This window comes from Psittacula echo (assembly GCF_963264785.1).
Source record: "Psittacula echo genome assembly, chromosome: 1".
In the NCBI taxonomy this organism is placed as follows: domain Eukaryota; kingdom Metazoa; phylum Chordata; class Aves; order Psittaciformes; family Psittacidae; genus Psittacula; species Psittacula echo.
Genome location: NC_137735.1, coordinates 116,806,303 through 116,833,852, shown reverse-complemented (window position 1 = coordinate 116,833,852; position 27,550 = coordinate 116,806,303). Strand labels below are relative to the sequence as shown.

Sequence of the window (27,550 nt, the reverse complement as noted above, 5' to 3'; positions counted from 1 at the left end):
GGTTTCCCTGTTTTGTTTTTTGAGTGGGTTTTGGGGGTTCTTTTATGATAATGAAGACATCAGGGCTTTCACCCTACCAGATGATAATAAAGGTATGTGTATAGCAGAACTCTTCCTGGTCTGTTAGCAGGGTTATGTAGGCCTTTTGTCCATCCTCAGCTCCCAGATAATGTTACTTATTAAATAAATAATAAATAAATAAGTAGTATAGGCTGCTGCTTTCCCAACCTCCATACACTAGTCTCTTCTAAAAATAAGTTATTTCAAAACCAGCGTAACTTACATTGGCGTAAGCCGCGCTGCTACTACGGCACTTGCGCTGCGCGCATCAGCGCCCACCTTGCCGGGCAGCTGGAAGCCGCCCGCCTCGCACACCTTCGCCGGGCTCCCTGCCATGGAGGCTGCCAGCGAGGCCGCATCCCAGCCACGCCCGGAGAGCCGCGCCAGGCACCGGCCCAAAGCCGCTGGAGCGGCGCCCGAGGCGGCCCTGCGCACCTTTGGGGCCTCTCCCGCCTCACGTGGACACCGGGTAGCACAAGCCCGCGGGACACCACCACACCCATCGCCTCATATACGCCCGGCTCGGCGGGGCAACCGCGGCCGGTGGGAGACTGGGGGCTGACCCCACCAACACCACGGCAGGCCGGTTCCTGCCAGCCCTAGGCGCTGTAAGGGCCGGCGGGAGAGGTACCAGCCTCACCCCAGGGCCCTCCGCCGCAGAAAGCCGGTGCGGAGTCCCACCGGTGACTAAGCACGCCGACCGCTTCCCCGTGACCGGCCTTTCGACCCGCTCCCCGGCCCCGCCCGCCGCCGTGGCCGGCCGGCCGGCCCGCCCGCTGCCGTGCCCCGCGCCTGCGCGGTGAGGCGCGGCGCGCGCGGGCGCAGGAATGTGTGTTACAGTTAAATAGTGGGCGCAGGGGCGGCCGCCGCGGCGGCTGAGAGGGGCGAGCCGGGCCGAGTGGGGCGGCGGGGGAGCCTCCATGGCGAGGCGCGGCTCCCGGGGCGGTGGTACTGTCCTGCTGTGACAGGAGCTTGGCAGCTGGGACCGGTCTTACTTCTGCCCCACTCCTGAGCAGGGGGCTCGCGCCGGCGTCCCGGGGGCGCGGCGGCGCTTGGAGAGCAGAGCCGTGGCGGCAGCGGCGGCGGCGGCCGGGGACAGCCGGCGAGTCACCGCCTCTATGATGAAATTTAAGCCGAACCAGACGCGGACGTACGACCGGGAGGGCTACAAGAAGCGGGCGGCGTGTCTGTGCTTCCGCAGCGAGCGGGAGGACGAGGTGAGCTCGCCGCGCACGTGGGGGCGCCGGGACTGGCCCCGGTCGGGCGGGGTTCCTGTTCCACCATCCCCCGCCGGTGCTGCCTCCCTTTGTCTGGCTGGGGGGCGCGGGCTCCTCCCGTGGGACACCCCACAGCACACAGTCGCTCTAGAGCTCTCCCCCGAGCCGGGATAGGTAGCGGCTGCGGGGGACCCCTGCTCGCCAGGCCGGGGGGCTGCGGTGCCCGGGCCGGGTCGAGCCGTACCGAGCCGGGCTCTGCGAAGCCGGCCGTGGGGCGGGGCGGGCGCGGCGGCTCCGCGGCTCGCTTCTCGCCCACCATCTTGGGGCGGCGCGGTGCGGCGCGGCGAGCGGGGGCCCACGTGCGCGGCGCCCTCCTTTGTGCGCGTCGGGCGGCGTCCCTCGGGCTGAGGGGCGGGAAGGTGGCCCCAGCGCCCGGGGCGGGACCGGCCACTGGCTGCGACTCCTGCGTTATCCTTTGTGTGCCCATAACGTGCACAACATAGGTTCCTATGTAATGGCGCAGCGAGGATAAGGCTGGTGCTGCCCCGAGGACGTATTCTTCGCCGTACCTTAGTATGGGTTAAGAAAATCTTTGTGTTTAGAAAACCTCATTTTCCCACCAAGAGAGTGAAATGGTGCTTAAAAGTACTTTGTTCAGGGGCGGGAGGAGGGTTGGCGTTGCGGTTTTGGTTGTAGAGGCTAGCGCTCAGCCAGGGTTTTATGTTGCAGCAGAATCGGAGGTGGCAACAAAGTTGTCCTGTGTGCCTAGCCAAGGTCAATTGCACTGACCGTTTTCTGGAAACTTTGCTGATGTCTTCATTGCACAATGCGTTTACAGACTATCCCAGGCTGGAAACATACTGTTTTCCGTTTTCATTTTGTTGTTTAATAGCTATAAAATAACTAAAATGGTTAGGGTTTGAGTTACATACACACACGCTCCCCCCCTTTAGCTTCTTCCAGCAAATAGACAGTGTCTATACCTGGGCTGCCAATGTGGCAAACTTCTTGCTTAAACATCTGCTAAGCAATATAACACAGCAGAGAGAGGCCTCGTCTCAAAATATGGTCCCTTGGGTTTAGGCAAAAATGTTATATGGTGTTCTGGTATATGCCATTCCCTTTGTGGTATAAATATCAACCTTGGAACCACACTGATCATCTTTTTCTAATATTATAAAGAAGAGTGCCCAGCAGGAATCTTGCTAGTTTTTGCTATTGGTCTAGCTTTTCTTTGGTTTCAGCAACACATTTGATACTTCAGTGTGCTTCTCCATTTATGTGTCTTTAGTAGATATTTTTGGATGCTATTCCAGTTTAAAATTCAAACACCTGAGATGCTGTTACAGTTTTCTTGCACCAAACTGTAGTTGGAAATTCATGGTTGGGGTCTCCGTTGCCAATAGTTTTCATTCATTCTTCATTTCCTGCTGTGATTTCTTGTATTCTCTTTCAGTCTTGCATCCCAGTGAGACCACTGCTGCTTCAAAACATCGTTTGTGTCTAAGAGCACCCTCTGAGGCTGAGGATGGTGGTAGTAGCTTTGCTGGGCTGAGTAAGAACAGTGGATGCTGACACTTGTTGCCCTGGAGCGCTTCGTGGTGTTGTGGCAGGAGTACCTATATGGCTAGCATGAGGCTGGGCTTTGGCATTGTGCAAGTAGGCACACTTGAGGATGAAATGAATGGGATAACACCAAGTCAGATTTGGGACATAGATTAAGGTGCGGAAACAGTTCAAATCGTTTCCTGGTAAGCTATTTACAGAAAAGCAGTGGCAATATCCTGAGCTTGCTGAGCTGTTTCCCAAGTGCTAGCTCCATCTATATCAATACAGAACCTATTCATTAGAAGTTTGATGCCTGACTACTATTTGTGATTAACTTGTAGCACCAGCCACATTCCCTGAATTGGCTGGATGAGGCATGTTTCTGTTCTTGAAACCTGTTGTCTTAATAAGTTTTTGTGCTGATCTACTTCAGATTCCATGTGAATATCTTCAGTGTTTCCTTTCCAATTCTCTAGAGATTGTACCGTTGATTTTCAGCTGACCTACATCTCCAGGGATCTTTTAAGTGCAGGAAATTGTCTGCTGTGAAGGAGCACAAAGGGAGTATCTGGGTGATTGGAAGAAGAGGGGAACAGCGAACTCCTGTAGAAGCTAACTTTTTATTATTTGGAAATACTGTCTCGAAGACTCTCTCAACAGATTGTGTTCTACTTTTCAGCTGAAGCTGGTTAGTTTCTGTCTGGAGGAATGAGTATCTGCAGCAATCTTCTGATACAAATCTTAGAATTAACCTGTCTTCCTACTTCATTCTGACTTTCTGAAAGGCCAGTCCATATCTGGTTGTGCTCGTGCTTTGGCTTTTTTTCCTCCTCCTTTGCACTTGGCTTTCTGACAGCTCTAGCAATTTCATCTGTAGCAGTCATTCCTTTCTTAGCATTTTTTTGATGGACTTGAAGTCTTAAAGCCTCATCTCCTAAAACCAGTTTTCTCTTACTCTGGCTGTCATGGCAGCTTTTTTTCATTTCCTTCAGTTTGACAGCCATATTTTTTTTAATGTGGGCAGAAGTTGTAGTTGCTGTAGATGGAATCTCACCATGTTGTTTAAAAGGTTACTAATACTTCTCCAGCTGTACCAGAAGAAAGCATTGTGATAGGACGTGTCTTTATCATGAGTGTAAAGCTATTGTATAGTCATCTTGTGATTAGTGGTGGTATTTAAGTCTCTACTTGTTCCCACCTTGTGAACTTTGAATTTGTACCAGGACTAGTGTCCTGGGCATTAGATTCACAATATGTTCTTCTTAAGCAACTGTGATCCTTGTTCTGCAACTTCAGCATGAAATTTCCCGTTAATACCGTGGCTTGCGGACACTGCATCTCAATTTGGAGACTCACAATTTCAGTTACAGCTTTTTGTGCTTGCAACCAATAAAAGTCATGCCAGTCACTGAAACATTTAATATCTCTATTGCTAATCATTATCTAGCAAAATCCGTATGTTATGGCTTCTTAGTTTATTTCCTGTCTCTGTTGTACTTCTCGATCTACCTTAATGGCCTTGTTGAAGCTGGTGTTACAGCTGAATTTTATGGACTGTGAAGCAACATGAAAAAGACTGTGGTAACAAAGGATGTTTTTGGTAAAACCATGTTGTATTTCCATTCATTTTCTGATCACTTCTTTTCCTTAATTTGAAACATAGGTGGGCTCTAAAATACCGCAAGGCAAAATTCAGGCTGGTGGTCCCTGCCGACAGTTTGAAATACAGCCTTTGAAATCCTGCTCTGCAGCTATTGCACCCTGTCCAATTACACTTACCAGCAGTCTTTGCTGCCAGACTTAAAATTGTTGAGTCAGTTCTCTTGGGTGTTATGGTCTGGAAACTGGGCTTGCCTGCAGTCTTGCAACCTGTCAAAAGCTTCTGCTTTGTCTTGAGAGCTGGTGTTGCAGATGAAAGTATCTGCTTGTGAGATGACTGATGGTTGTCCAGATGCACCACAGCAGAAATCCTCCCTTCCTTTATCTTCAAGTGACTCAACATATGCTGATTTAGTGCTGTGTAGCAATTTTTGGTCTAGAATTAGTAGCCTTCCTGCTGTAATATTGTATGATTTAAACATAATAAAAAAATCTTGGAGGAAACCCAAATAGACAAATAGTGTGGCCAGTAGCTTTGGAATTTGGGGTTTTAGGGTTTTTTTGTTTGTTTGTTTTTTAGTGTTTTAGAACATCTCTTAGACTATTATCATTGAAGTGTTGCTTGTTTTGGTTTCTGTATGTTGTCACTTGGGCTGAAGAGAGAGCAAGATGGCTGGGTAAGAGCTGAAGCGCTGGCTCTTTATGTTATTAATGGAAATGAAGCAGTAATTGCAGGCACTGTCTGTTTAGAAAAAAAAAATCTGGAAATGAAACAGGAAAAATCCCATGAAAAATGAAACAAGGCTATGTGGCATGAAATGCGTGGGGGCTGCAGGCTTTTTCTTTGAACAAGCAGGAAACTGTTAGGTGTGTGCAAAAGCTAATGGTATTCAGCAGCCTGGGATGGGCTGGTGGACTTGTATACGAGGACATACAAGTCTCTCTTGAACACCTAGATGTGGATGGAAGTTTTAGGGTAAGCCTGCAGGAGAACCTCTGTCAGTCTGTGAGGAGCGACTGCTTCTGTGGGTTGGAATTGCTTATGCATTCTGCAAAAACTGGTTTTACATAAAATGCTGCTGTCCTAGGGTCTGGGCAGAAGGTAGGCAAGGAAAATCCTGCCTCTCAAAGCAGAGAATGAGGCAGGCCTTTAAAGCAGGAAAAGCAAACAGTAATAAACATATTTATATTCATTTGGGTAACTAAAACAATTTTAAAAGCTAGCTTAATTTTTCTTCCATCAACTACATACTGTACTAGTAAATGAGCAGTTATTTTTAAATACCTTGAATATAAAACTTGAGTGTGTTCTAATGATTTTGGCATCTGTAACACTGCTTTATGCAGTTGAATATAGCATTGAAAGCCCTACTTTAGTGTTCAGCCAGCAGTTGCTACTGGCAGATCTAACAAAATAGTTTCATACACAAAAAGAAGTCTTGAAGCTTTTCAGTTTTTAATTGTCATTTTTTGTTGTTACACAACAAGCCTCGTAAAAGGGTTGAAAATAGATGGGGTTTTTTTGTTACTATTTAGACAGTAGTGAGGGTAACTGTACTGCCACACACTTATGAGAAATGTGGATTTATGGTTTTTCCTGTAGCAGGGCATACACTTGCATGCGAATTGCTGCCTCATAACTTTGAGTTAAAAAATGATAGGCTCCTAAGTATTGTATCTCCTTTTTGGTCTGATTTAGAGAATTTTATTGCTTGGGCTGTAGAATATCAAGATTTAAGAAACACTTTTGTAAGAACCACCTTGTTCTGGTGGTTGCTTTCATTGTTTTTTAAAAATTGTAGGGTTTTTCAGGTTTGTATGGCTGTTGCTTTATGTTAGCAGTGGTTTTAGGAAGGATAGTGCAGTAAAAATAATGTTATTCCTATTTGCATTGGTCCGAATCATTTGAAAACCAGAAAGACCTGTTGTAATGTAACCTGATACATAAAACCAGGGCCCAGAAGGGTCACCTGGCTACCCTGGCAAAATGGGGCATTCTAGGAATTGTAAATAAACTTGTGTAGTGATGAAAGATCTTCCATACTTGACTCAGAATTTTCCATTTGGTTTCTCTCTCCTTCAGTGTAAGCTTTCAGGTATAAGCACAGATAATGTGTGCTTTCAGATATAATTTGGAGTGTAACCATGGCACCATATTTAAGGCTGGCAGGTTCTCCAAAGCTATATATGGGCTGATTCAGATTATTTAGCTTGCTCTGTGATTGCCTAATAGAATATAGGCATATTTTAAAATACCAGAGAATACATGTTTTAATACAGACTTTAGGTGCCCTGTGTTTTTGAATTGTTCTGTCTCATCTCTGCCCTGCTAAACATATAGAGTATAATTGAATATTAGGTTTTTGTGGTAGGATTTATATGAGGTAACAAACTTATAAATAAAACAAGTGCCTTATTTATCTATGGAAGTAGGGATAACAGCTTTCTGCAGACATATGCAATATGCATCTTGCTTTCATGTTGGGATCTTTTTTGACAAACTGCTGCTGCTTGCCAGCAGTAGAAGTCTGCAAGTTCAGCAAAGCCGTAGGAATTCAGCTGTCCACCACACCAGGGAGCTTGAGTCTTCACTCATGCCTTTTCAGTATCTGAAATCAGTCAACCATGAGTTGGTTTATACTGTGAAGTCTTGATTATTTTTTTCTGGTACCTATGGTATTCCTTGTCTGTGCCATACAAATGTGTTTAATGGGCTGAGGGGAGAAGGAAACATGGCTCTACCTGTCTAACATCAAGCTAAAGTGTCCTGCAACAAAACATACTGTGTTTTGCCCCGTTTAGAGGTGCTGTCTTTTTGAACTAGTAATATTTGTAAGTGTTTAGATACTTGAGAGAATACCCTTTATAGCTTACTTGCACCATGTTAGGTTTACTTTGAGGATTTGAATGGGTGGTAAAGTTTCTGTTTGAATTGCCCCAGTTAACTCTGTGGTGCTCAAAACCTCCAAGTCACCAGTTTCCTTACAATAGCAGAGTAGCAGGCTTTTTCAGAAATGTATGCACCTATATGCAGTTATGTCTAGCTAGGATTTGAAGCCATGTTTTCCAAAACGTCTTTTGCAGGTATGTGAGTTCCCATACCACAGGTTGTTGTGTAGCTTTTCCAGTATTGTTTGTAGAACACTTAAAAAGCTGACTTGGTGCTTCTTGGTGCTTAAGTACTTCAGTGGAGTCAGTCCTATAAACATAAATATTTTAAAACAAATTTTGTCTTCAAAGTTATGTTTCTTTGTTTGTTTTCCCAAGTATCTCAAAGGCAAAAAAGGGTAACAGGTAATTGGTGCTTGTCAAGAAGTAACCTTGTCATGTCTTTACCTGCAGATGAAAGATTCTCAAAGACTTGGCCCTCTTGCTTCTGACAAGTGCTTGGAAGTTGATCCCTTAGTCAAACAGATTATGTTGCCAAGTAACTGGTAAAGCCCAGTTCTCCTGCTCAAGTTTAGGCCATGGTTTAAAGTGAAAAGACATGGGCAACAATGTGAGTTTTAGATCCTCTACTGCCTTCTGTGTTTTCTGTCTTGGTCTGTATTGACAAGCATAAGGGAAGAAGAACGTACTGTGAAGTGGACTGGGGAGCTGATCCAGCATGAGAAGTAAAACTTTCTTTATAGACACTGGACAGGGGGTTTCTTGTTCGTTTGCAGGATATTTTGCAGCCAGGAATCTCCTTTTGCCATGTGGCTGGGTGGAAGATCCACACCCTTCACTGCACCATGAGACCTGTCACATATGATTGTCCAAATCATACTAAAGCTTAGGGGGAAATCTGATGTTACAGGTGACTTGAGTACTTGCTGAGGTGAGGAAATGCGATCTGACTGATGTGCCATAGTAGTGTAGTGCTGTCTGTTCCTGATATGAACACTTTAGTTGAAGTACAAAACAAAGTACTTTAAATAGCCAGAGGAAGGTACTCGGATTCTGCATTGCTATAACATGTTAGCCAAACATGTGAATTTCAGGCGAAATAAGATTTATATAACAATAAAATTTTAATTGCGAGTTAAAGTGCAACTTCTTCTGAAAAAGGCTGATGGTTTTTCTCTCTATTGATATATTGCCTTAAAATTGGAAGATCTCAAAGGAAAAGTAGTTTCCAGATCTGATTTTGAATTATTATCAAAATATATGTATATATTTATCATTCATCTTCAGAATGCTGATAAAGTTGTACTGATTTGATGTCCAAGCATCATGCTGCTGCTTTAGAAAGTGATCTTTATTTGAAGCTGGGAGGATATTTCAGACTGTGCAGTATATTATGTAGAACCAAGTTTTCTGGGTTGATTTCAAGATGCTGTGCTCAAGTTAATGTGCGTTAGGATTAACGTACTGCTAGCTATGCCGTTTTTCTGCTGCTCTGCTAGTTCCTGTTCATTGAGACTAAATCTTCTTTTAACTTCTCTCATAGCTGGGGACTCCTTTTCACTCTGTTGTCTGTGAAGTACTTTGTTAGAGGCACTTGAATTGGCCTAGGCTGATCTGAAATTGGGTAGCTGCAGTCATGCCTTTCTGCCTCAGTTTGTATGGTGCTGCCCCTCTTAAGGCTCTGTACTGATCATTGTTGAGCATGTGAAGGCTGGAAACTAGGCTTTAATGGTACAAGCCAGTCTTCAGCCAGATTAGCTTCCTGAACTCATAGTGCCAGTGTAAGGGAGAAAGTCAAGATGTTGTAGCCTTGACTTTAATTAGCTTTAAAATGCTGTCAAATCTGACCTTGAGGTTCTTTACTACTCTGCAATAACTCTGTGCACATTGCATCTCCAGGTTAAAGTCATTTTGAAAATGGTTGCAGTAAAGAATGAGGACTGTCAGCAATCACGCAATAATATTTTCAGGAAGGCAGAAGTATGTTTCTTACTGAATGCTACCTGTCTGGCATTGCAAGTTCTAAAGCTCTATTGCATTCTTCAGCTTTCTGGAGTTGAAAAGAGACGCAATGACATCGTAGGACAAGGATACCCCAGTAACCTATAGGGGAACTGAGAAGCTATTTCGGAACTACTGAAATGAGGGAGTGATTCATAAAATAGCAGAAAGTGTTTGATAAAGGAAATCTCTTAACTACAGTAGCAGGCTGACACGTGCTCTCTAATTGGAGATGTGTGCTTTTGCCTAGGTATTCATACAGTGAATCCTGCAAATACAATCCAGGGTTTGTAAGAGGTGCTTTTTCTTGCTTCTCAGTAAATCTCCATTGTAGCATTCAGAGTTGTTTCCCAGTACTTTTAAGGAAGCTCCTGAGCTGAAAACAATCAGAGGTTGGAAGGGTTGTGGAGTAATAAAATGTTTTCTACTTGTCGTCTTCCCTGAGCATCTGCTTATGGCCATTTTTAAACAAAGCATAGGGCTTGACTGACTGTTCTGGCTGTATTTGGATTAAACCAGCTTTATGATCCTTTCAGGTGCTTGCAGCTTTGGCAGAACAACCATTTAGGCTGAAGTTTCCATACTGAGTGTGCTAGGCTATACTGTATTAACCTCCATCAGTGTGGATCCTAGGTTTTGGTTGGCTTTTTTTTTTTTATTTCCTAAGTAGGGTTGGATTTTTTCCTTAATGTTTCCTGATGCCTGAGACAACATTCAGTACATCTGTTATCTCTAACAGCATTTTGACACTGTTTTGTACCTGAGAGGTACCTTTTGCTGCCTTTACGATCTTTCCTATAACTCAGACTTGTACATCTGAAGTGGTTCATAGAGCTTGGGAGCTAAATCATCCTATCTTCCATGTACCTGCCTCCTCCTTTCCTTCTCTGTGCGGTGTTTAGTTGTACACCTGAGCAATACAGTGTTCGAGCAATACAGTGTTCTTGGCAACTGAGCCACACGTGCACGGTGGCCTTTTGGAGGTGAGAGGTTGATTCCCTTCCTCTTGAAAGCTGTTCCTTTTAACTGCCAGTTTTACTATAAAAAAAGGCAGACTTTGCTGTCTCCATCAGGTCATTCAAACAGTAAGTTGGACATAGCTAGTGGATTAGGGGGAATGATGATGGAAGAAAATGGGGTGTGCAGTGGGGAAGAGAGGAATAGATGTGATTAGGCTTGGAGGATAGAGCTTAAAGATGTCTAATGACAAATTTTTGTGGAATTGGAATGGTATTTTTCCAACTGTAAGTTAGTTTTTCCTTGCAAGTTACATATCTGCTATAGAAAAGTACTCACCTTGCAGCTGGTTATAGGGGCTTCTGCTGCTGTTGCATCATTCAAATTGTGGATGACTACTCTGAAATCAGAAGAATCCAGCTGTGGGCATTTGTTCTGTGTAGCAAGGTTCAACCTTAGCCTTGCTTTTTTCTTTTCAACATAACCTGGGTTTTAATACAATTATTTTGGTAAGCTCCAATGCCCTACAATTAAGGAAGACAGAAAACAATGATATTTTTGTATAACCTTAAGCCATTTTCTACCTTCTGAGTGCTTGATGGGGGGTGGGGGGTGGGGGGGTGTGGAATAATAGAGAGAGGAATAACTTGTGGTTATAATTTATGTTACCCTGAGCTGTTGCCATTTTAGTCTTCTGGAATATATGGCTGCTAACTGTTTCACAAGTTTCTTTTGACTTGAGAACACTAAACAGGCCAAAACTTTGGCATCTTTCTCTAGAAATGTCCAGTTGTTTGTCTTCAGGCTTGGCATTTATAGTGAGCAAGTCCCATGGTGCCATGTGCTCTGTAATTACCTTTGGGTTCTTGGTTAACCACGTCTTGGTTAAGCATATCGATAGGTGCTTATTACAAGTAGGCTGGCTAACAGCTTCTCTTCCTCACTGCACTCAAAAGGTCATTGCTATTCTGGGAATTGAAAACAAGGTAAAAACTTGGCTAGTAAGACTTAGTGGAAGAATTTTTCTTCTCTTAGCTGAATTCTACAGCTTTCCTTCCTCGGTTGGCAGTATTATGGAAATAATAGCTTTACCTCAGTCTTTGAAGTAATATGAACTTCACAATATAACTAGGCAAGCAGATTTGATGCCATTACTGTGCACTTTGGAAATCTTTTGAACAGGAGTCATCAAGGCTTTTTCAGAGACATGATCACAAGCAAGTAATGCAACACAAATCTTATTCCTTTCTCTGCATTCAAAGATACAGACACAGATTTCTCTGCATGGGAAGTACTTCCATTGTTCTGAGCCTAATGAGGTTATGATATAAAATTTGGTGTGCATAGGCCAGAAAATATGTAGGTGTATAAGATTTTGCAGCCTTGTTTTTCAGTAGACTGCTTAATTTGTGTGAACATGAACATCCTCAGAAAAGATTGGGTGTCCAGGCAACTTAGATCTCTCTTTTCCTGGTTGGATTATCTTGTATTAAGAGAATGTGAATTGCTGGCTTTTTGCTGTTGATTTTGCACCTCTTTGGCATATGAGTGCACTGTCAACTAACCACAGCTTTTTGGTGTCTTCATTTTTAAGTGATCTTTATATTTACAGCCTAGCCATTCAGGTAACATGGGATGTATCTTCTCGCCGCTTAGAGATGGAAATACCTGAAAATTACATCCACTACATGGAATAAAGAACAACACAAAAAACCAGAAAATATGCTATTGAGTGCAAGATTACTTGCTACCATAACTGAAAGAATCTGTGTGGAATGCTTCGCAGCTGTACAGCAGTCTTCTAACTGCTAGCTATTGGTTGTTGGCTCTTATAGAAACTGATTACCACTGAGTACATTTTTGCTAGCACACCCAGTGATGGATGCCTCATGCCCTTGTGGCTTCAAATCTTAATGTTACTGGGTGGAAGAAATTGTGCACCTGGAAGTCTTGGGGATATACCTTAGTGTGGTCCCTTGGGTTCGGCCTGTAAAAGCAGTGGGGTTACAGGAGAATAAAGCATAGAGGGAAAGATGCTTAAGAAAATGCTTCAGTTTCAGGGTTAGTGGAGGCTTGAGTAGCTGCCAAAATGAGCTTCCAAGCTGTAATACTTGGGAGTTTATCTTATGTAAAGCCCATCTACCACAGCTGATCTACTTTAATGTGTATTGTTTCTGCTTCTTAAAAGGGTGATTTAAAGCTAATAGATATACAACCCATCTCAACAGACTATTACTAGGTTAGCAGTAGTCTATACTATATATATATATATATATATATATATATATATATATAAAGGCATAAAAAATTCCTGCCTTTACGGTACACGGCCAGAACCAGCAACCTGATTTATCCCTTAGTAGTAATTAAGAATTTTATGTTTAGCCTTAACTAAACAATGAATGCTGATTAAAACCATTCTGCTAAGCTGGGAATGATTTCGTGTGGTATAATCATCCTTTTGTTCATCATTGTTGCTAGCTTCCACATGACTGCAGTTGAGTGTTAGTTTCATCAGCAGAAAATAATGTGTAAAGCTTATGTCTGGGATCCCACAAGTGAATTCATAACTTGAGTTTTACAACTGCTGTTTAAGTACTGCTGAGGTTGTAGTTCTTTGTAGTGATACGGATCCACCTACGTTTCAAAAGCTTTCTTTACATCTAGTAAAGCTGCGTACCTTCTGGGTACGCATTAAGCTTCTGTTAATGTCAAAGGATCCTAGGAAACTAAAACCTTTGGCTGTAAAGATCAAGTTGAGATGCATTTGTGTCTAACCTTGCTGCCTTTACTGACTTATTCTAGGTTTTTTAGACAACTGAGAAAAGTATTTATGTTGACTGGAAATATGAACATTTAAATCAGAGGCTAAAAACTATTCTGTGCTAAATGAGGGCTCTGCTGTGTTCCTTAGTTGTTGTAGGAAAAATCTGGGGGTAAAGAACAGAGTGGAGGATCCTAATCCTAATAGTGTTACTCTCTTACAGTGGGCAGTAACACTAATCGTGACTGCAAATAAACTAAACAACAAATACAGAAGACATCTGTTGGATAAGGTTCTACTAGCTGCACCTCAGTATGCTCACTCATTGTTGCATTCACAAAAGCATGCAGTCATCTTAATTAACACTCCCAGTTCCTGTAGGTGAACTTACACTGCATTTCTGTGAATGCCAAAGGGACATAGTACAAGTGATAAGCATTTCTCTGTTGCTCTCATCAGGGAATTGTTTTCCTGCTTAATCCAACAGAGGATGAGTTTAAAGGCCATGAAGTTTTGCGAAGACTAGCCTGTCGCTTCAGCCATTTGACACCAGTCAATACTTTAACCTTTAGACTGAGGTTCTTGTTGCTAGTCTTTAACTGCTATTAGAGATTTGAGCACTGACCCTGGCCTTTGCTCCCCACAGTTGTCATTTGACTTCAGAGTAGGGCTTATGTAAGTATTGCCCAGAATATGAAGCATGTTACTACACAGATGATTATGTCTTACTTACCAGGATGGCTCTCTGATACAATTTACACTGTTTAGACCTTGATTCAGGACCACATGGAAATAATTTCGTCAACTTCTGCAGCAAATTACTCCAAATATGAGGCATCCTAGTTTGTTGGACTGGAGGCTAAAATCTTCTCAGCTCTGAATATTATGAGGGACAGACCCTATAGACAGTGGGTTTTAAATTGATATATATCAATGATATGTCCAGATTACAGAGTCAAATTAAGTGAAATTAAAGTGTCTTGGGGAAGAAAGTTACTAAATTTAGAAATAATTTAAAATTCAGTGCATGGTGGCTTTTCCTCTTACAGAAATGTTAGAAGAAACCATATTAGACAAGGGCCAATTAAGTACTCTCCTTATAATGTAGTTATGCAATACTGGAAGTGTACCATACTAACATAACACTTCAGTAACTGAAAAGAAGTTTGTTTAACTTCTGCATGATGAAAATGTCTGAATTTTCATGCTTCACGGTCTATATGACCCTAAGACTCAGTAATGGAGAATAATGCTATTAGATTTCTGTTGTATATCTTCATTCCTGAGTGTGTTGTATTGTGTGCTTTTCAGTGTCTAAGCATCTGATGAAAGTGTTTGTGTAAGGAGAGTACAATGACATCATCTTGACTTAATTGTATTATAAAGACTGGGTTTTAATAATTTCACTTTTTTTTTTCCACTTCTTGCAGCTCCTGGTTGCCTGTTTTGTCTGATTTCTAAAGTCTATAATCCATCTGGCTAGGTGAATAAGTGCATTGCTGAAAAAATAGATAGTACCAGTATTCCTGACATGAGCTATATTTAATGGTCATTTGCAATTATTTATAGGTGCTGTTGGTAAGCAGTAGCCGATACCCAGATCAGTGGATTGTACCAGGTGGAGGAATGGAACCAGAAGAAGAACCAGGGGGAGCAGCCGTCAGAGAGGTGTATGAAGAGGTAACAATAAAACTGAAATCCAGCTTCTTGCTGCTGCTGCTATCTTCATAGATGAAAGAGAGGATTCTGCCTCCTTTGTCTAGGATTTGACTGAGACTTCTATGGTTTTGAAATTCAAAGAGCTGCAGTGTGTGTTGGAATTGGGGTGTAATGTGGTGAGGTGGACTAATTAGCTTGCTTCCCAGCACACTTTCATTTCATAGCTAAATTTCTGTCTGCCTTTATAAACACTTACTGGAACTGTGACTTTATGCCAGATGACATATTATAGTAGTGTAGCATTTCTGTGTTTGTGCAGAAAATGTTTGACTCGCAGCTCTTCTGGAACAGACTGAAGGTGAACTAACCATTAATGTGTAGCTACATAAGAAAGAGAAATAAACAGACCTTTGAGAAGATTCCAAACTAAATGGATTTGAAACTGATCTATCTGAGCAGTTGAGAACTCAACAATAAAAACACCTTGTTAAGTATATTTAAGGCTGTTTGTCTATCAAGAAAGCACGATAGGTATAGTCTGCCTTTGTATCTCTGCCGCTACCTGTAGGCAAAACAGAGCTTTAAGTCTTAATGAGTTAGTGCAGTTTCCCACTCTAGTATTGCGCTTAAATTTGCAAATTCAGAAATTTGGGGTTTAACTTGCTATTTATTTTTCCTGGGCAAACTGTTAAATGTTACTTCAGTATCTAACAGCCAGGACTGTAAGCCAAACAAAACTTCAAGAGAAATCAGTTGCTTGATTTAGCTAGAAATTATGCAGTGCATAAGCAACCACTGATTAACTCTTCATACTCTATAGCATACTTCTTAAACAGAAGGTATAAGGTTTTGAAGAAAGTGGATGCATCCTGGCAAGTGAGTGAGCTACAGGATTGCTGCTGTAAACAGTTTTAAACAGTTTTCTTGTCCCAGTTTGACCACTACTATTCGCAAAACACATTAATATTGTTGCTAATTAGTATGTATAATGTGTTCTGGGGTTTTTTTAATTAGCTGTGCTATCTAGTAGTAGTTTAGCTTGCTTAGCCTTAAGACTGGTTCTGCTGGGTTGTAGAGGCTTGGAACTTGATATAGATCAACTTGTACCAAATGCTGCCTCCTATTTGGTGTCAAAATGAGATCTTCTGTGAACTGTTTATAACCTTCCTCCCCTCTGACACAGGGAATGGATTAGTTCAGTATTCAATGCTCTTGGCAGCCTTTGTGCAGCAAGGTTTAAGTATAAATAAGCCGTACTGATACAAAGTTATTCCAGACTTTCTGACTGTCCAGTTTTGCTGGAGGAGCCAATTTCAAGCTGCGCAAGACATACTCAAATAAGTGCTTGTGTATTTGTAAAGGAGGCAGGCAGCCACAAGGTAGTCTAAGGAGCAAAGGTACAGGTTTCTAGGAATGAGTCAGCAAAGATTTAGGCTTTTAGGTGATAGTAGCACCTCTGGGGAGAGTCCTGGTATTTCCCATTGTCACTTGTTGATGGGTGGGATTAAAAAGCACAGTCATTGGCTCAGTGTTCTTGTGAACACTGGTAGTTTTAATTGTTGATCTAACCTAAGGCACGGTCCAAGATGAGGGATTGTAAAATCTGATCTCCATGTCAAGCTAGAGCTGACTGAACTGTAGTCATGTTTGGGGTTTTTTTTCTTTCATGGTGAAGAATAATGATCTCAAAGGGAGCTGTCTGCAGTTAGTATGTCACAAAAGCTGCTGGGTGTTTGACTATTGGAAGTTACCCGAGTGATCTAGCTTCTCAGCTTGCAGAGAATGCAGTGCTACACACAAAGCTCTGCCTGACCTCATAGCAAAATAGTATACCAGTGAGAGTTGTGATCTGGGGGCCAGTAGCTAGTTTTCTACTTAACATGGTTATTCCCTCGGAATATCCTGAGGAACACTGCCAAGTCCTGGCTTTGCTGTAGCTCTGCTTGCAGATTTCTGCAGTGCATGGGTCATGAGTGCTGGAGAAGGTTAAGCTAAGAAATCGGTACAGAATATTACTAGATGATACATCATGTAGTATAAACTTAGTACAAATTTCTCTTGTTAATGTAGAAGCCCAATTGGAGTGCACACACTGCCCAGACACTGTGAGCTTCTCTAGTTCATACACATACCAAAATGTTGGTTACTTCTGAATGATCTTTTTCCCTTTGGGTGTGTGCTTTCACATCAGCAGGCAAAAAAAAAAGGCAAATCAGAAAAAGCAAAATAGGAGTGAGTACCTGCTGTGATGATGTGAAGCAGTTCTTCCATGGCTCAGTTTTGTTCTGGCCCTCACTTTTTATCTCAGGGCAGAGCAAGATTTTCTCACACATCATGGTGGTTCTGGTCAAGAACTGCATTATTCAGCAGCCCTAGGCTGTTTTGAGTCCTGAAGACGCAGGCCAGCCTCCTTCACTCGTACAAAGCTCTTTTGATCCATGTTTTTATTTGTTATCACCCAAAATTAATCTTAAAATCAGTTACATATAAACACGTGGTTTAGGCAAATGCTTTTAATACCTTTCAGTGCGTTGTATGTTAAGTTGTTCTGTGGCTGCTTAGAATTATATGTGTTGTCATCAGGATTTCAGGATTTCAGTAAGAGGCTGCATGTTGTGAATGTCTCAAAATGCCAACATAGTTAGTGCTTAGATACCACAAGAGAAACTGTTTCTAAAGGTAGAAGAGAACCCAGCAAACAGAGTTCTTGAGTGGTGCTAGCACAGGGGTGTTTTGCTCAGAAGGTAAACCAGTTTTTATTCATTTACACTACAGTAGCTGTGCTTTTTGGGTATAATTTTTATGATGTTCTGGAGTAAGAAACAGACTGCCAGCCATGTTCAGTTCTGAGCTGTGCTTGCAAATACATGAAGAGTGGGGCTTTAATAAGGAAAAGCCATTTGGTGGCACTTGTTCTACAGCTTCAGAGTTTCTAGGGTTTGATAACTTGTGTAGCTGATAAGTGTTAAAAGCTTATGCTTTAAAGTAAAATACTCCTAAGTGATGGGCTGAATATTGTGTGCTGCCACAAGATTGCAAAGCACCACTTTTAAAGAAAAGCCAGAGCAGTATTCAGGGGTTTGACTTGAGTCATGGAAATTCATACTAACCTTTATAGAGATGGATGTCCTTTCTATTTTTAAACTAAGGTCAATGTCACCTGGCAAGCTGGTTACAGTACAGTGAATTGTTAAGAGTTTTGTGAATGAGTAAACTTCAAAGGAGGCATACTGTGGCACTGGTTTGAACTGTGTTTCCTCAGTATTGGGTCATGCACAAACTAAGCATTGGTTAGTCTATTAGTAGTATTAGTATTATTAGTATTATTAGTATTATTATTATTAGTATTAGTCTATTAGACTAATTAGTAATTAGTCTATTAAAATGGAAGAATTGATAGAGTTATAATGGCATTTATTAATGGTAGGAGTGCTAACAACTCACAATGTGTAGCCCTCTGGCTCTAAATATCCCTCACTTTCCCACCAACAGTAGTGTATTTAAAGTCTTCGTTTTAAAACCCAAACAAACATCTTTGTAGTGAAATCTATCTGCACTGCAGTTGCTCCATAGTTTGCCTGTGTGACACCACAATATAATTTTTAGTTTTGCTCATGCTAGTGATTTGGGTTTTAGCCTCTACTAAATGTTTAGTATGTTCCATGTAAATATGTCTGCAATTTCACAGGCTATAGCAATTCAGATAACCTGTCAAGCTCCTCAGGTACAATAAGTTTTTACGAACCTGAAAGTAGAATTCCAAAATGAAGTTACAGTGTAAAGCAATCCCAGAAAGGCATTAAACCTCATCTAAATGAGGAGCTGCTCTGTTAATGAATTTGGAGCTTAGTCTTTAATTGCATAGTGTGAAAGATGGAAATAAAAGTTGTTTGTACATGTGGTGTTCAAAGAGAAATATGATACAAATAATAAGGGTGGCAAGCTGATGATGTCCAGCCTCTTAAATGGAAGGAGCACCCTCCCACTCCCTTTCCTTTCTCCATCTTACAAAAAACCTGAGACTGTTGCTTTGAACTTACTAATGTACTGAAATGCCTACCAAAAAATATGCAATTCCTCCCAGACCTGCATAAATACGGCTTCTGAGAAGAAGAGGCCGATCCTGAAGGGTAACCCACAACAACAGTAGAAATGGCAGTAATACTTTCTAAGACCTCCCACAGGAAATAGAGGAATCTGCTCCAGTAAGCGTCTAGTATTTGAAAAATGATAGGGTGTTACAGACTAGGACTAGGTAGATACTTCAGGAAGTAAAGAAAACACCATTTCAGCTGAAAGATTGTGGCAGGTACAGTGAAACCCTTTGGGGTTTAGAAGAGTTTGAAAGAAAGGGCAGGAATACCCTTGCCTTGTGCCTTCAGAAGCATAGCCATTGAAGTACTGTCCAACAGATTCCACAGTTAAAAATAACACAAATCTCTCAGATTTTAAGCAACTTTCTGCCCTGGTAGACTGTTAGCCTGAGTTAAACTGCAGCATGACTCTTGCTCCATCTACAGGAAGCAAAAGGCAAGTGTGACTGCACATCTGAGACTGCAGTACGCCTGTAGCTGCCAGCAGTGAATGACTTCCAGGCCAGAATGGGATGAAGTGGAAGGTTTTCCCTCTTTTGATTGGATTTAGACTAATACTAAAATATATGCATAAATTAAGACTTGAGACTTCATCTACATAGTACTCATAGATTTCCTTAGGGAATCATTCTTGGAGGTGTAGCACTTAATTCAACAGCTTGTATGTCAAAAGAAATGCCTGGGATTTTTCAGGCTTTTCTCCCACAGTTTAGACTTACACACTTGTGGTAGCCTATACGATTCTGTTTAAAAAAATCATGTTTTAACAGCCATGGGTACATAAAGGCCAATGAAAGAAAGCTATTAGAGACAAAGTGGTTCTAAGTCCAGAACATAGTCAGTGTATTGAATGTCTGTAGAAGCTTACAACTGGGAAAGCAGGAACTTTCTAGGTGACCTTCTAGGGAAAAAGCCAAATCATTTCTTGGTCCTCTAGCACTTAATTTTGACACATTTTAAAGGAAGATAAAGAACTTGGAGGAAATATTTTTGTTAAGCAAAGGCACTTTAAAAAAATCACTGTCAAGTTGATGATACTTTTTAAACTATGAAGATGATTCAGTTGAATATATTACTTTCAGAGGAAATTCATGACACTAATTACCACTGTTTTGTGCTTTTTGGGGTATGGTGGTTTTCAAAAGATGCTACTCTGCTACATTTTGGAAGCACATATCTTTGCCTAGAGAGTAACAAGTCATCAGAGACAGTAATCACATTTACGTAGCAACATCTGGTGCATAAAAGCTTCATCATAAGCGTGGGGGAATTTTTACACTTAATGTAATGGAGTGCTTCTAATTGTTTCATTCAGAATTACTCAGCTATAAGAGTATTTGTTTAAACCACTGATTTGCTTGGAGAGAGAATAGAGACACTTTTAAGTAAATTCCACTTCGAGCAACATCACACATCGTAACTGTGGAGTACCAGTAAGTTAAAAGAAACTTCTCTATGAAAGCTATTCAGTATTAGTAAACATACCTGGCTGTGGTGTTTGTGCCATGTGTTAGGTATCAGTTGAATGTCAGACTCCCACTTAGCCGTTCAGACAAGCCCTCCTGCATCTATTGATGGTGAGATTTTGTCCTTCAACAGTCCTGTTGCCCATAGACCTGCCTTTAAGATATCTTTGTAATGTAAGTAAGGCATTGTCTAGGATTGCTTAGAGTTACAAAATCTTGAAAGCTTTTTGAGTTGGGGGAAGTAAGTTTTTTCTCTCCCTCTGGTGTAGCACAGTCCCCTTTAGAGCAATTCCTTGGTACTTGGAAAAGCTTTTCTTAAGGTTTGAGAAACCTACAGAGCCTGTAATGGGCTCTGTCATGCTGAAAAGCCACATATTTATTGAGTGCCTTTTATGGCATAGTTGACCTTTTCAGACCAAAATAAGGATCTGCCTCTTTCATAATTAATGCACTGCCTAATCACTTATCCAGCCCATCCAGTTATGTGTTTCAACTTCATGAGCTCTGACAGGTATCTCTGTCATTACAGCAAACAACCAGAAGAATATTGTATGTAGTTTTGCAGTAACTTTAGGTCTAGCTCTTGTTCTGGATAAGCAAAATGCTTGTTGAGTTGCACGGGCTGTGATCAGACTTCCTTCATCAAAACTGCCTAATAAATAACCCCAGCCATCTGCTTTCTTCAAAAAGACACAGAAAGCATTCAGTTGTAAGTTCTTTGATTAGAGTTATTGCTAAAGCCTGCCCAGTTGTCTGTCAGAGTTATTCATTAAAATGTAATTGATCCATATGGTCCTTTATATAAAGACATCAGTAACCTTCTTTGGTTAATGATGGAAACAAAGACTGAAAGATAGAAAATGTCATCTTGGTGCTAAGCCCTGTTTTAAATATGGGTTATACAACAGGACAAATAAAATCTAAATATGGCTTTCTCTACCAGTAGACTACCTATGCGTTCAGGTTTCAAGCACATGGACCAAGCTTGGTTTAGAATAAATGGATGATCCAAAACTGATTCTATTGGAACAGGCATTAAATATTATTTTGGGGAGTGGAGGGGGGGTGAACCCCTAGAGTCTTAGTAGAATATAACAACCACCTTTACTGTGCTGATAAAAATCATTAAGCACAGGCTGATACACGTAAGGGTTGTTTTAAAAAGTTGGTGTAAAACTCTGAATTTAGAGCCTTTTGTGATGTTACTAACTAGAAAAATAATTCAAACTGTTGGTAGAGAATCAGGGATGAAAATGAGGGTTTAAGGTTATATACCAAAAGCTCCACTTTTGTATGAAAACTAGGGTACATGAAGTCATTATGCTGCAAGATCCACCCAGTAACCTACAGTTTAATTTATTACTGTCTTTTGAAGACTGGACTTCAGTTTCTGTATAAAATAGCAATGGGGCTTTAATGATTCCTTCTCTAGATTTGTTAGTGTACGACTTTAAATTCTATCTTGTCCTATCTACTTCCCTGGATTATTTCAGTATTGGGTGTCATTTATCTCTTTAATAAAATGTAGTACACAAAAAACATGGTAAGTAAAACAGTGTTTTGGTCTGGATGGAAAACTTTAAAGATTTATGCATTCTTTGATCCATTCATTAGGACAAGCTTTTGTGCTTTTAAGTACTGTAAAACATGAAACTCCAGAAGCAATGCACCCTGCCTAATTAAAACTTATGTTAAATAACCCTAACAAGGAGGAGTATGCTGATGTAGGAGGCTGGAACTGATATTTTAGGCTTTGAAATGAAAAGCACATATTAACACCTTTTCTTGTTTTGTAGGCTGGAGTAAAGGGAAAGCTGGGCAGACTGCTTGGGATATTTGAGGTGAGCTATTTCTTTTATCTATTAAAAACAATGCTTTTGTGGTTCGTTTGGAGGGTGGTTTTTGTGAGCTTTGGTAAACTACAACATCAGACTTGGGTTCTTAAGTATTACCTGCTTATAATTTTGCCATGCTGCTGGAAATGCTACATTAGACAAGTGTTCTCCTGTAGCTGTTAGGTGATGTGCAAAGATTTGAATAGGAAGATTTCAAAGTACTTTGAACTTCCCTGGAAAGATTGAATTAGTACTGAGACAACTTCTAGAAGCTTAAAAGAAAATGAAACCAATGTTAAAAGGTGTAGGATGTCTGAAATAGCACACATGCATTTTGGGGGCACTGTTTTGACTTTTCCTCTCTGATTAGATTTGCTGAAGCTACTTGTCAGCTTTCACGCACCTAAATTGATGGAGTCATTATGCTGTGTATGAAGTATTTTGTTATGGCTTTGATTCACTAAAAAAGCTAAGGTTTTGGATAACATACATCTGACCTTTAGCAATGGTATGTGCTTCAAAGCTTGTGTTCTGAAGTATAAACATCAGATGCTGAGCTACTGACAGTATGAGGATGTGTGTTAGATATACTTCTCTTTCAGTATTGGTGTTGCCACCTTCTGCTCAGGTTCTAAACAAGAGTAGCTGATAGAAATGTAGGTATGAGTCTTCAGATCAGTTGTGTTGTGCTGTATGATGGGTGAAAGTCCCTTAGTCCAGCAATTAGGTATGAATCTTGACAGTTCAATTATAAAACCAACTTTCAGAGGCAGTGTATTCCCAATAGGGATTTCCTATGTGAAAAATGACTTAGTCATGTATGACTGACTATTCAATACAGTGCTAAAGGTTCCCATTGTGAAGTATGGAGACCGTGTTTGTAGTTAGTAGTACTTGCCCTTTTTCTGATTTGTTTTGGGTTTATGAGTTCACCTGGATGGTCCTATACATTAAAAATATGTCTGTGTTAACTCTGCTGGTTAGTCTGCAGAAGTATTCTGTATTTCCTAGCTCAGATCAAAATGAGATAGGAATACCTATCATCTTGTTACCTTAAAACAGGCTGCTGTTGATGATGATGCTTTGATAATTAAGCTGTATGTTCTTCTGAAGCTATCTACTGCTGTCTAGACCAGAGGAGAGAAAAATCTGAGTGGCATTTTTCTAGGTTACTTCTAACCTAAATCAAGGCCTTACTTCAGTTTCACAACACAGCCCCACAAGTAGTTAATAGTACCATTGAAGGGGCCACATATTGCAACCTGGGGATGGAACTAAGAGAAAGATGGAAATTACATTGCTGCTGAGTCCTCATATTCTAGAAGTACAGCCGGAAAGGATACATGTTATAGATGTATTTACTCCATTTAATTAATAGTGACACTGACAATGGAACTGTCTTGGAGTATTTTTTTTATTTCCTAGTAAAGAGCAACAGTTTAAAACTACATTAAGTGTAGTGGAACAGAGTTAAGTAGGAATGGTTATTGGCACAAGGATAAAACCATTTGTAAGGGGAGCTAGGGCATAACATCTCTTGGTTCTTAATATAGTTGTAATCGTAGATGATCCAGAGTTTTCTAGGAGCTCAACCCTTTTCCAAGGGGCAGTGTGGTTTGGTTAGTTGGGTTGCACCTTTCACAGTGCAATGCTAGCCCGCCTTGGAGCAAACAGGGAGTAATGTCTATGCAGACCTTGGGTGGGCTGGCTGTGGTGCAGTGACCCTGCCCTGAGCAGGCTGCCTGTCAGGCTCTTTATTTGACTTGCCTTGTTCAAAACAGTGTGCTTTCTAAATAGTTGGTTAGTGCTGCAAACGTGGCAAATCTGATGAGTGAACAGATGGTAATGATTTGTGCGTTTGTCATGACTGCAAACATAGGCTATTCAATTTGCCTTGCTTGCTGAGTGAAACTTTATAGCCAGCACTGTGTAGATGATCTAGCCACATGATGCAGCATTCCATCCTGCAAAGGTTTTTTCATAACCTGTCATTTAGGAACATGAGTTGTGGAAACTGTTTTAGCAAATGCACTAAACTGGGGGTAATATACAACATACCTAAAAGATAAGTAATGGGCAGTACTAATGGACAACTGCTAATATTAAACTGGATGACCAAGAACATAGTTTGGTCACAACTTTACGATCTTCAAATTTGCTTGGGCTGGTTTAGGTTTGTTGGTTTCTGGGTGGTGGTTAGGTTAGTAAAATAAAATAGTTGTTTCAAATAAGACTTGGGGTTTTCCATCCTTCTCGGCCTACTCAGTACAGATGTTCTTCTAGTGAAAATAAGAATCAGGTTTCACTGGCAAGTATCCTTCAGAGGTGAGTAACTGCTGATCTTACAGTTGCGGTAAGTCTGAAAGTTATTTTTTTTTACTGAGAATTAAAACATCTACTTCTAACATTCAAGCAGAACCAGGATCGGAAGCACAGGACATACGTTTATGTTCTTACGGTGACGGAAATACTGGAAGACTGGGAGGATTCAGTTAATATAGGTAAACCCATTCTCTGTCCTCATGTGATATGCTTCAAATGTATTAAGCAGCCTTCGTTTTTCATTTTCTGAAGCAATTCATATCATTCTGGGGCAATACTAATTCTGTTCTATAAACTGAAATTACTGCAAATCGTGATGCTGTTCCTCCACACTTTGGTACACATATAGCTAGGGCTGCTTCCTACATAGTGTTACTCTTATATTAATTAGGGTATTATAAGTATCATGATGGAGTAAACTTCATTATTAGTTGCTGATACAGCTCTTAATTATTTTTTTAAGGCCAAATATTATACTAATTATTTTTTCCTCATAAAATAGAATATTTTGCTGCCACATCCTCCCGGGTGGTTTTTAAAATGTCTTTGGAAAAATGAAAGAAAAAATCTTTGGAAATTTTTGGTGAAGTTCTTCTTCCCCTGAGTCCTTGGGGCAGAGGGGGAGAACACTAGTACTCACTTTCACCATAGACTAACTTTACAGTAAAGATCGTGCTGACCTTGAGGCATCTGTTCCTCTATATATATGTATATGTACTATATATGTATATACATATATATAATATGTATATGTCATACAGATACCACTGTCACACAGTTTAGTTAGATTAACATCCTTTGTGATGTATAGCTCCTCCACGTTGAAGGTAAAGATACTAGAAGCTTGGTTCATTCAGTGTATTGGTCCAGCTGAAGTTTTAGTTAGCCAAGAATTGGTATCAAAAAATGACATGCTACCTTGACTAGTTATGCTTTGGCCTCTTCAGGAGGTGTTTACATTCATAAGCCTAGCACCATTGGTCTGTCAGTGACTGGCATCGAACTAAGGGTAGCTTCAGAACTGCCCAGTTTCAGGTGGAGAGCGAATGGTTTGGTTACAATACTATCAAGCTGTGGGAGCGCACCCTCTTATTTGCATGTCAGTTTCCCCATATAGCAACACTGATGATCAGTCCATTATTTAAAAGGATCAGTATCGGCAGCAATGGAATTGTTTTAAGGGGGTTTTGTACCTGGAACTGTACTGGGCCTGTGAGGCCAGTTCTGATCTGTTCCTGCTACTGCTGGCTTCCTTCTGGGGAGTTGCCACTGGCAGTGGATGAACGGCCCTGGTGGGGCCACATACCTTGGTCTTAAACAAGTGGTTTATAGGTGTCTTAATATCAAGCATAGTATCTATAACAGTGTAAAATAAAATGAAAAATAGTTAATCCTACTTTCAACAATATTATCCTTTACCTTGTCTTAAGTGTTTTCAAAGGCCTCTAATTTTAGAAGACTGACTTGTATAAGACAGATCTGAAAGGCTTTAATATTAACTACATCTCAGTAAGCTTGAGTGAATCGTTTGTGTTCCTTCAAGGTCTTTTCACGCTTATCTTTTGCCTGACAACTTGAACTTCTGAAGTAGGAGAAATGAGAGAAAGTGAATAATCAGATAGCAACAAATGGTGCTGTTACAGATTTGTAACATTGTTTTTCTTTGTGCATTATACTCATTCAGGAAGGAAAAGAGAATGGTTTAAAGTAGAAGATGCCATCAAGGTCCTCCAGTGTCACAAGCCTGTTCATGCAGAGTACTTGGAAAAACTGAAACTGAGCTGTTCACCCACTAACGGAAACTCTGTGGTTCCCCCTCTTCCAGATAACAACTCCTTATACGTCACTTCTGCACAGACTTCTGGGTTGCCCTCTACTGTGAGATAAACATTTGGATTACCTTTTTATTCATGTCATCACAAGGGGAGACATCTGTGATCACATGTAGGCATCTGTATAACTGTCAGTTCCAAGTGAAATATGTGAATGTGTCATAATGTCAAATCTATTTGAACATGGTTTTCCTTTTTAACAATGTAAAAGAGTATCTCAGCAAACCAAAGCCATACAAGGATTTTTTTTTTTTTTTTTTAAGATGCCTTAATAGGCCATTTTTTCTTTTCTTTTTAAGGAAATTTGAATATATAAGTTTCCGTATCTTCTAAAATAAAATGTGCATCTCAGCGGTGTTCAGCTTATTTAAGACTTCTCAGTTTTAGTAGTTCTAAGCAAGAGTACTTGCTTACAAAAAAGCTTGAGCAAACAGACTTATACTAAACTCTGATTTGGTATCCTTGGCTGAAGTACTAAGATCTTAAGGTGGCAGTATTTGTGGAAATGGGTGTGTTAGAGGCAGAGATGCGTAAGTGAGACAATGAAGCACTAAATCACGTTAAGCCTGCTGAGAGCAAAGGATACCGACACTAAGCGCTGCTTGCCTCAGTTATCGAAAAGGTTGCCTTGTCCTATGCAATCTTCATGTAATGTGTAATTAGAGCAAGAACAGTAATTTTGTCTTGCAACTACCAGAACTATCCACTGCAATTCTGTTTCATCACTTGATCAGCTGATGACCTGTCAGAAGACTTAAATGAGAATCATTGTAGATCCTTCTTCCCCATTATTTTCCTTCTAGCATTGTGATACATGTTTTGTTCACAGTATAATTACCCTGCAGGTTCCAAAACCTCCTAATCTTCAATGAGAAGCATCTTGCATGGTGTTCCTGCAGTTGGTTGCCATCTAAAAATGATGAGGGGAAAGTAAGACTTGCCCAAGGGGTTGGGCACCCTTATGTTACAGAGGTAAGGTTAATGGCTATTAGCAAGCATGTGTGGAGGTGTCTTGCCCAAGCTAGCAGTGATGCCTCCTGGGCTTGGAGATAGGTGGGTTGATACACCAATGCAGAAATAATATTCCTTTGTCTTAATTGGAAAATAGCTGAAAACCCCTATTTTGAGTTATTTTTTTAAGTATTTAAGTTTTAGTGGTTTAACACCACTTTAGCGCCTTGAATTAAAAGCTGGCCTCTTGATAGAAAAGTCAGTTGGACTAAATGATGTACAGCTGATAACATATTTCCCCCCTCTTTTTCAGCCAAAAAGATGAAAAGTTTATCCACTGTTGGTCTTAATGTTTT

The 27,550-nt window shown here is 40.8% G+C and overlaps 1 protein-coding gene across 2 annotated transcripts; it reads left to right on the top strand.

Annotated features, from left to right (window-relative positions):
- Positions 1-1,178: 1,178 nt before the first annotated feature.
- NUDT4 (nudix hydrolase 4) lies at positions 1,179-26,901 on the top strand (the record flags this gene model as incomplete). 2 transcript variants are annotated; one of them, XM_080632316.1, is made up of 5 exons in its annotated part: positions 1,179-1,277; positions 14,605-14,715; positions 22,051-22,095; positions 24,506-24,590; positions 26,096-26,901. In XM_080632316.1, 5 exons carry the CDS (start codon positions 1,179-1,181, stop codon positions 26,296-26,298), a joined length of 543 nt encoding a protein of 180 aa, XP_080488442.1. In that variant the 3' UTR covers positions 26,299-26,901. The 2 variants fall into 2 exon arrangements, with proteins under 2 accessions (XP_080488442.1, XP_080488441.1); XM_080632315.1 differs by having other exon boundaries at positions 24,503-24,590.
- Positions 26,902-27,550: the final 649 nt, after the last annotated feature.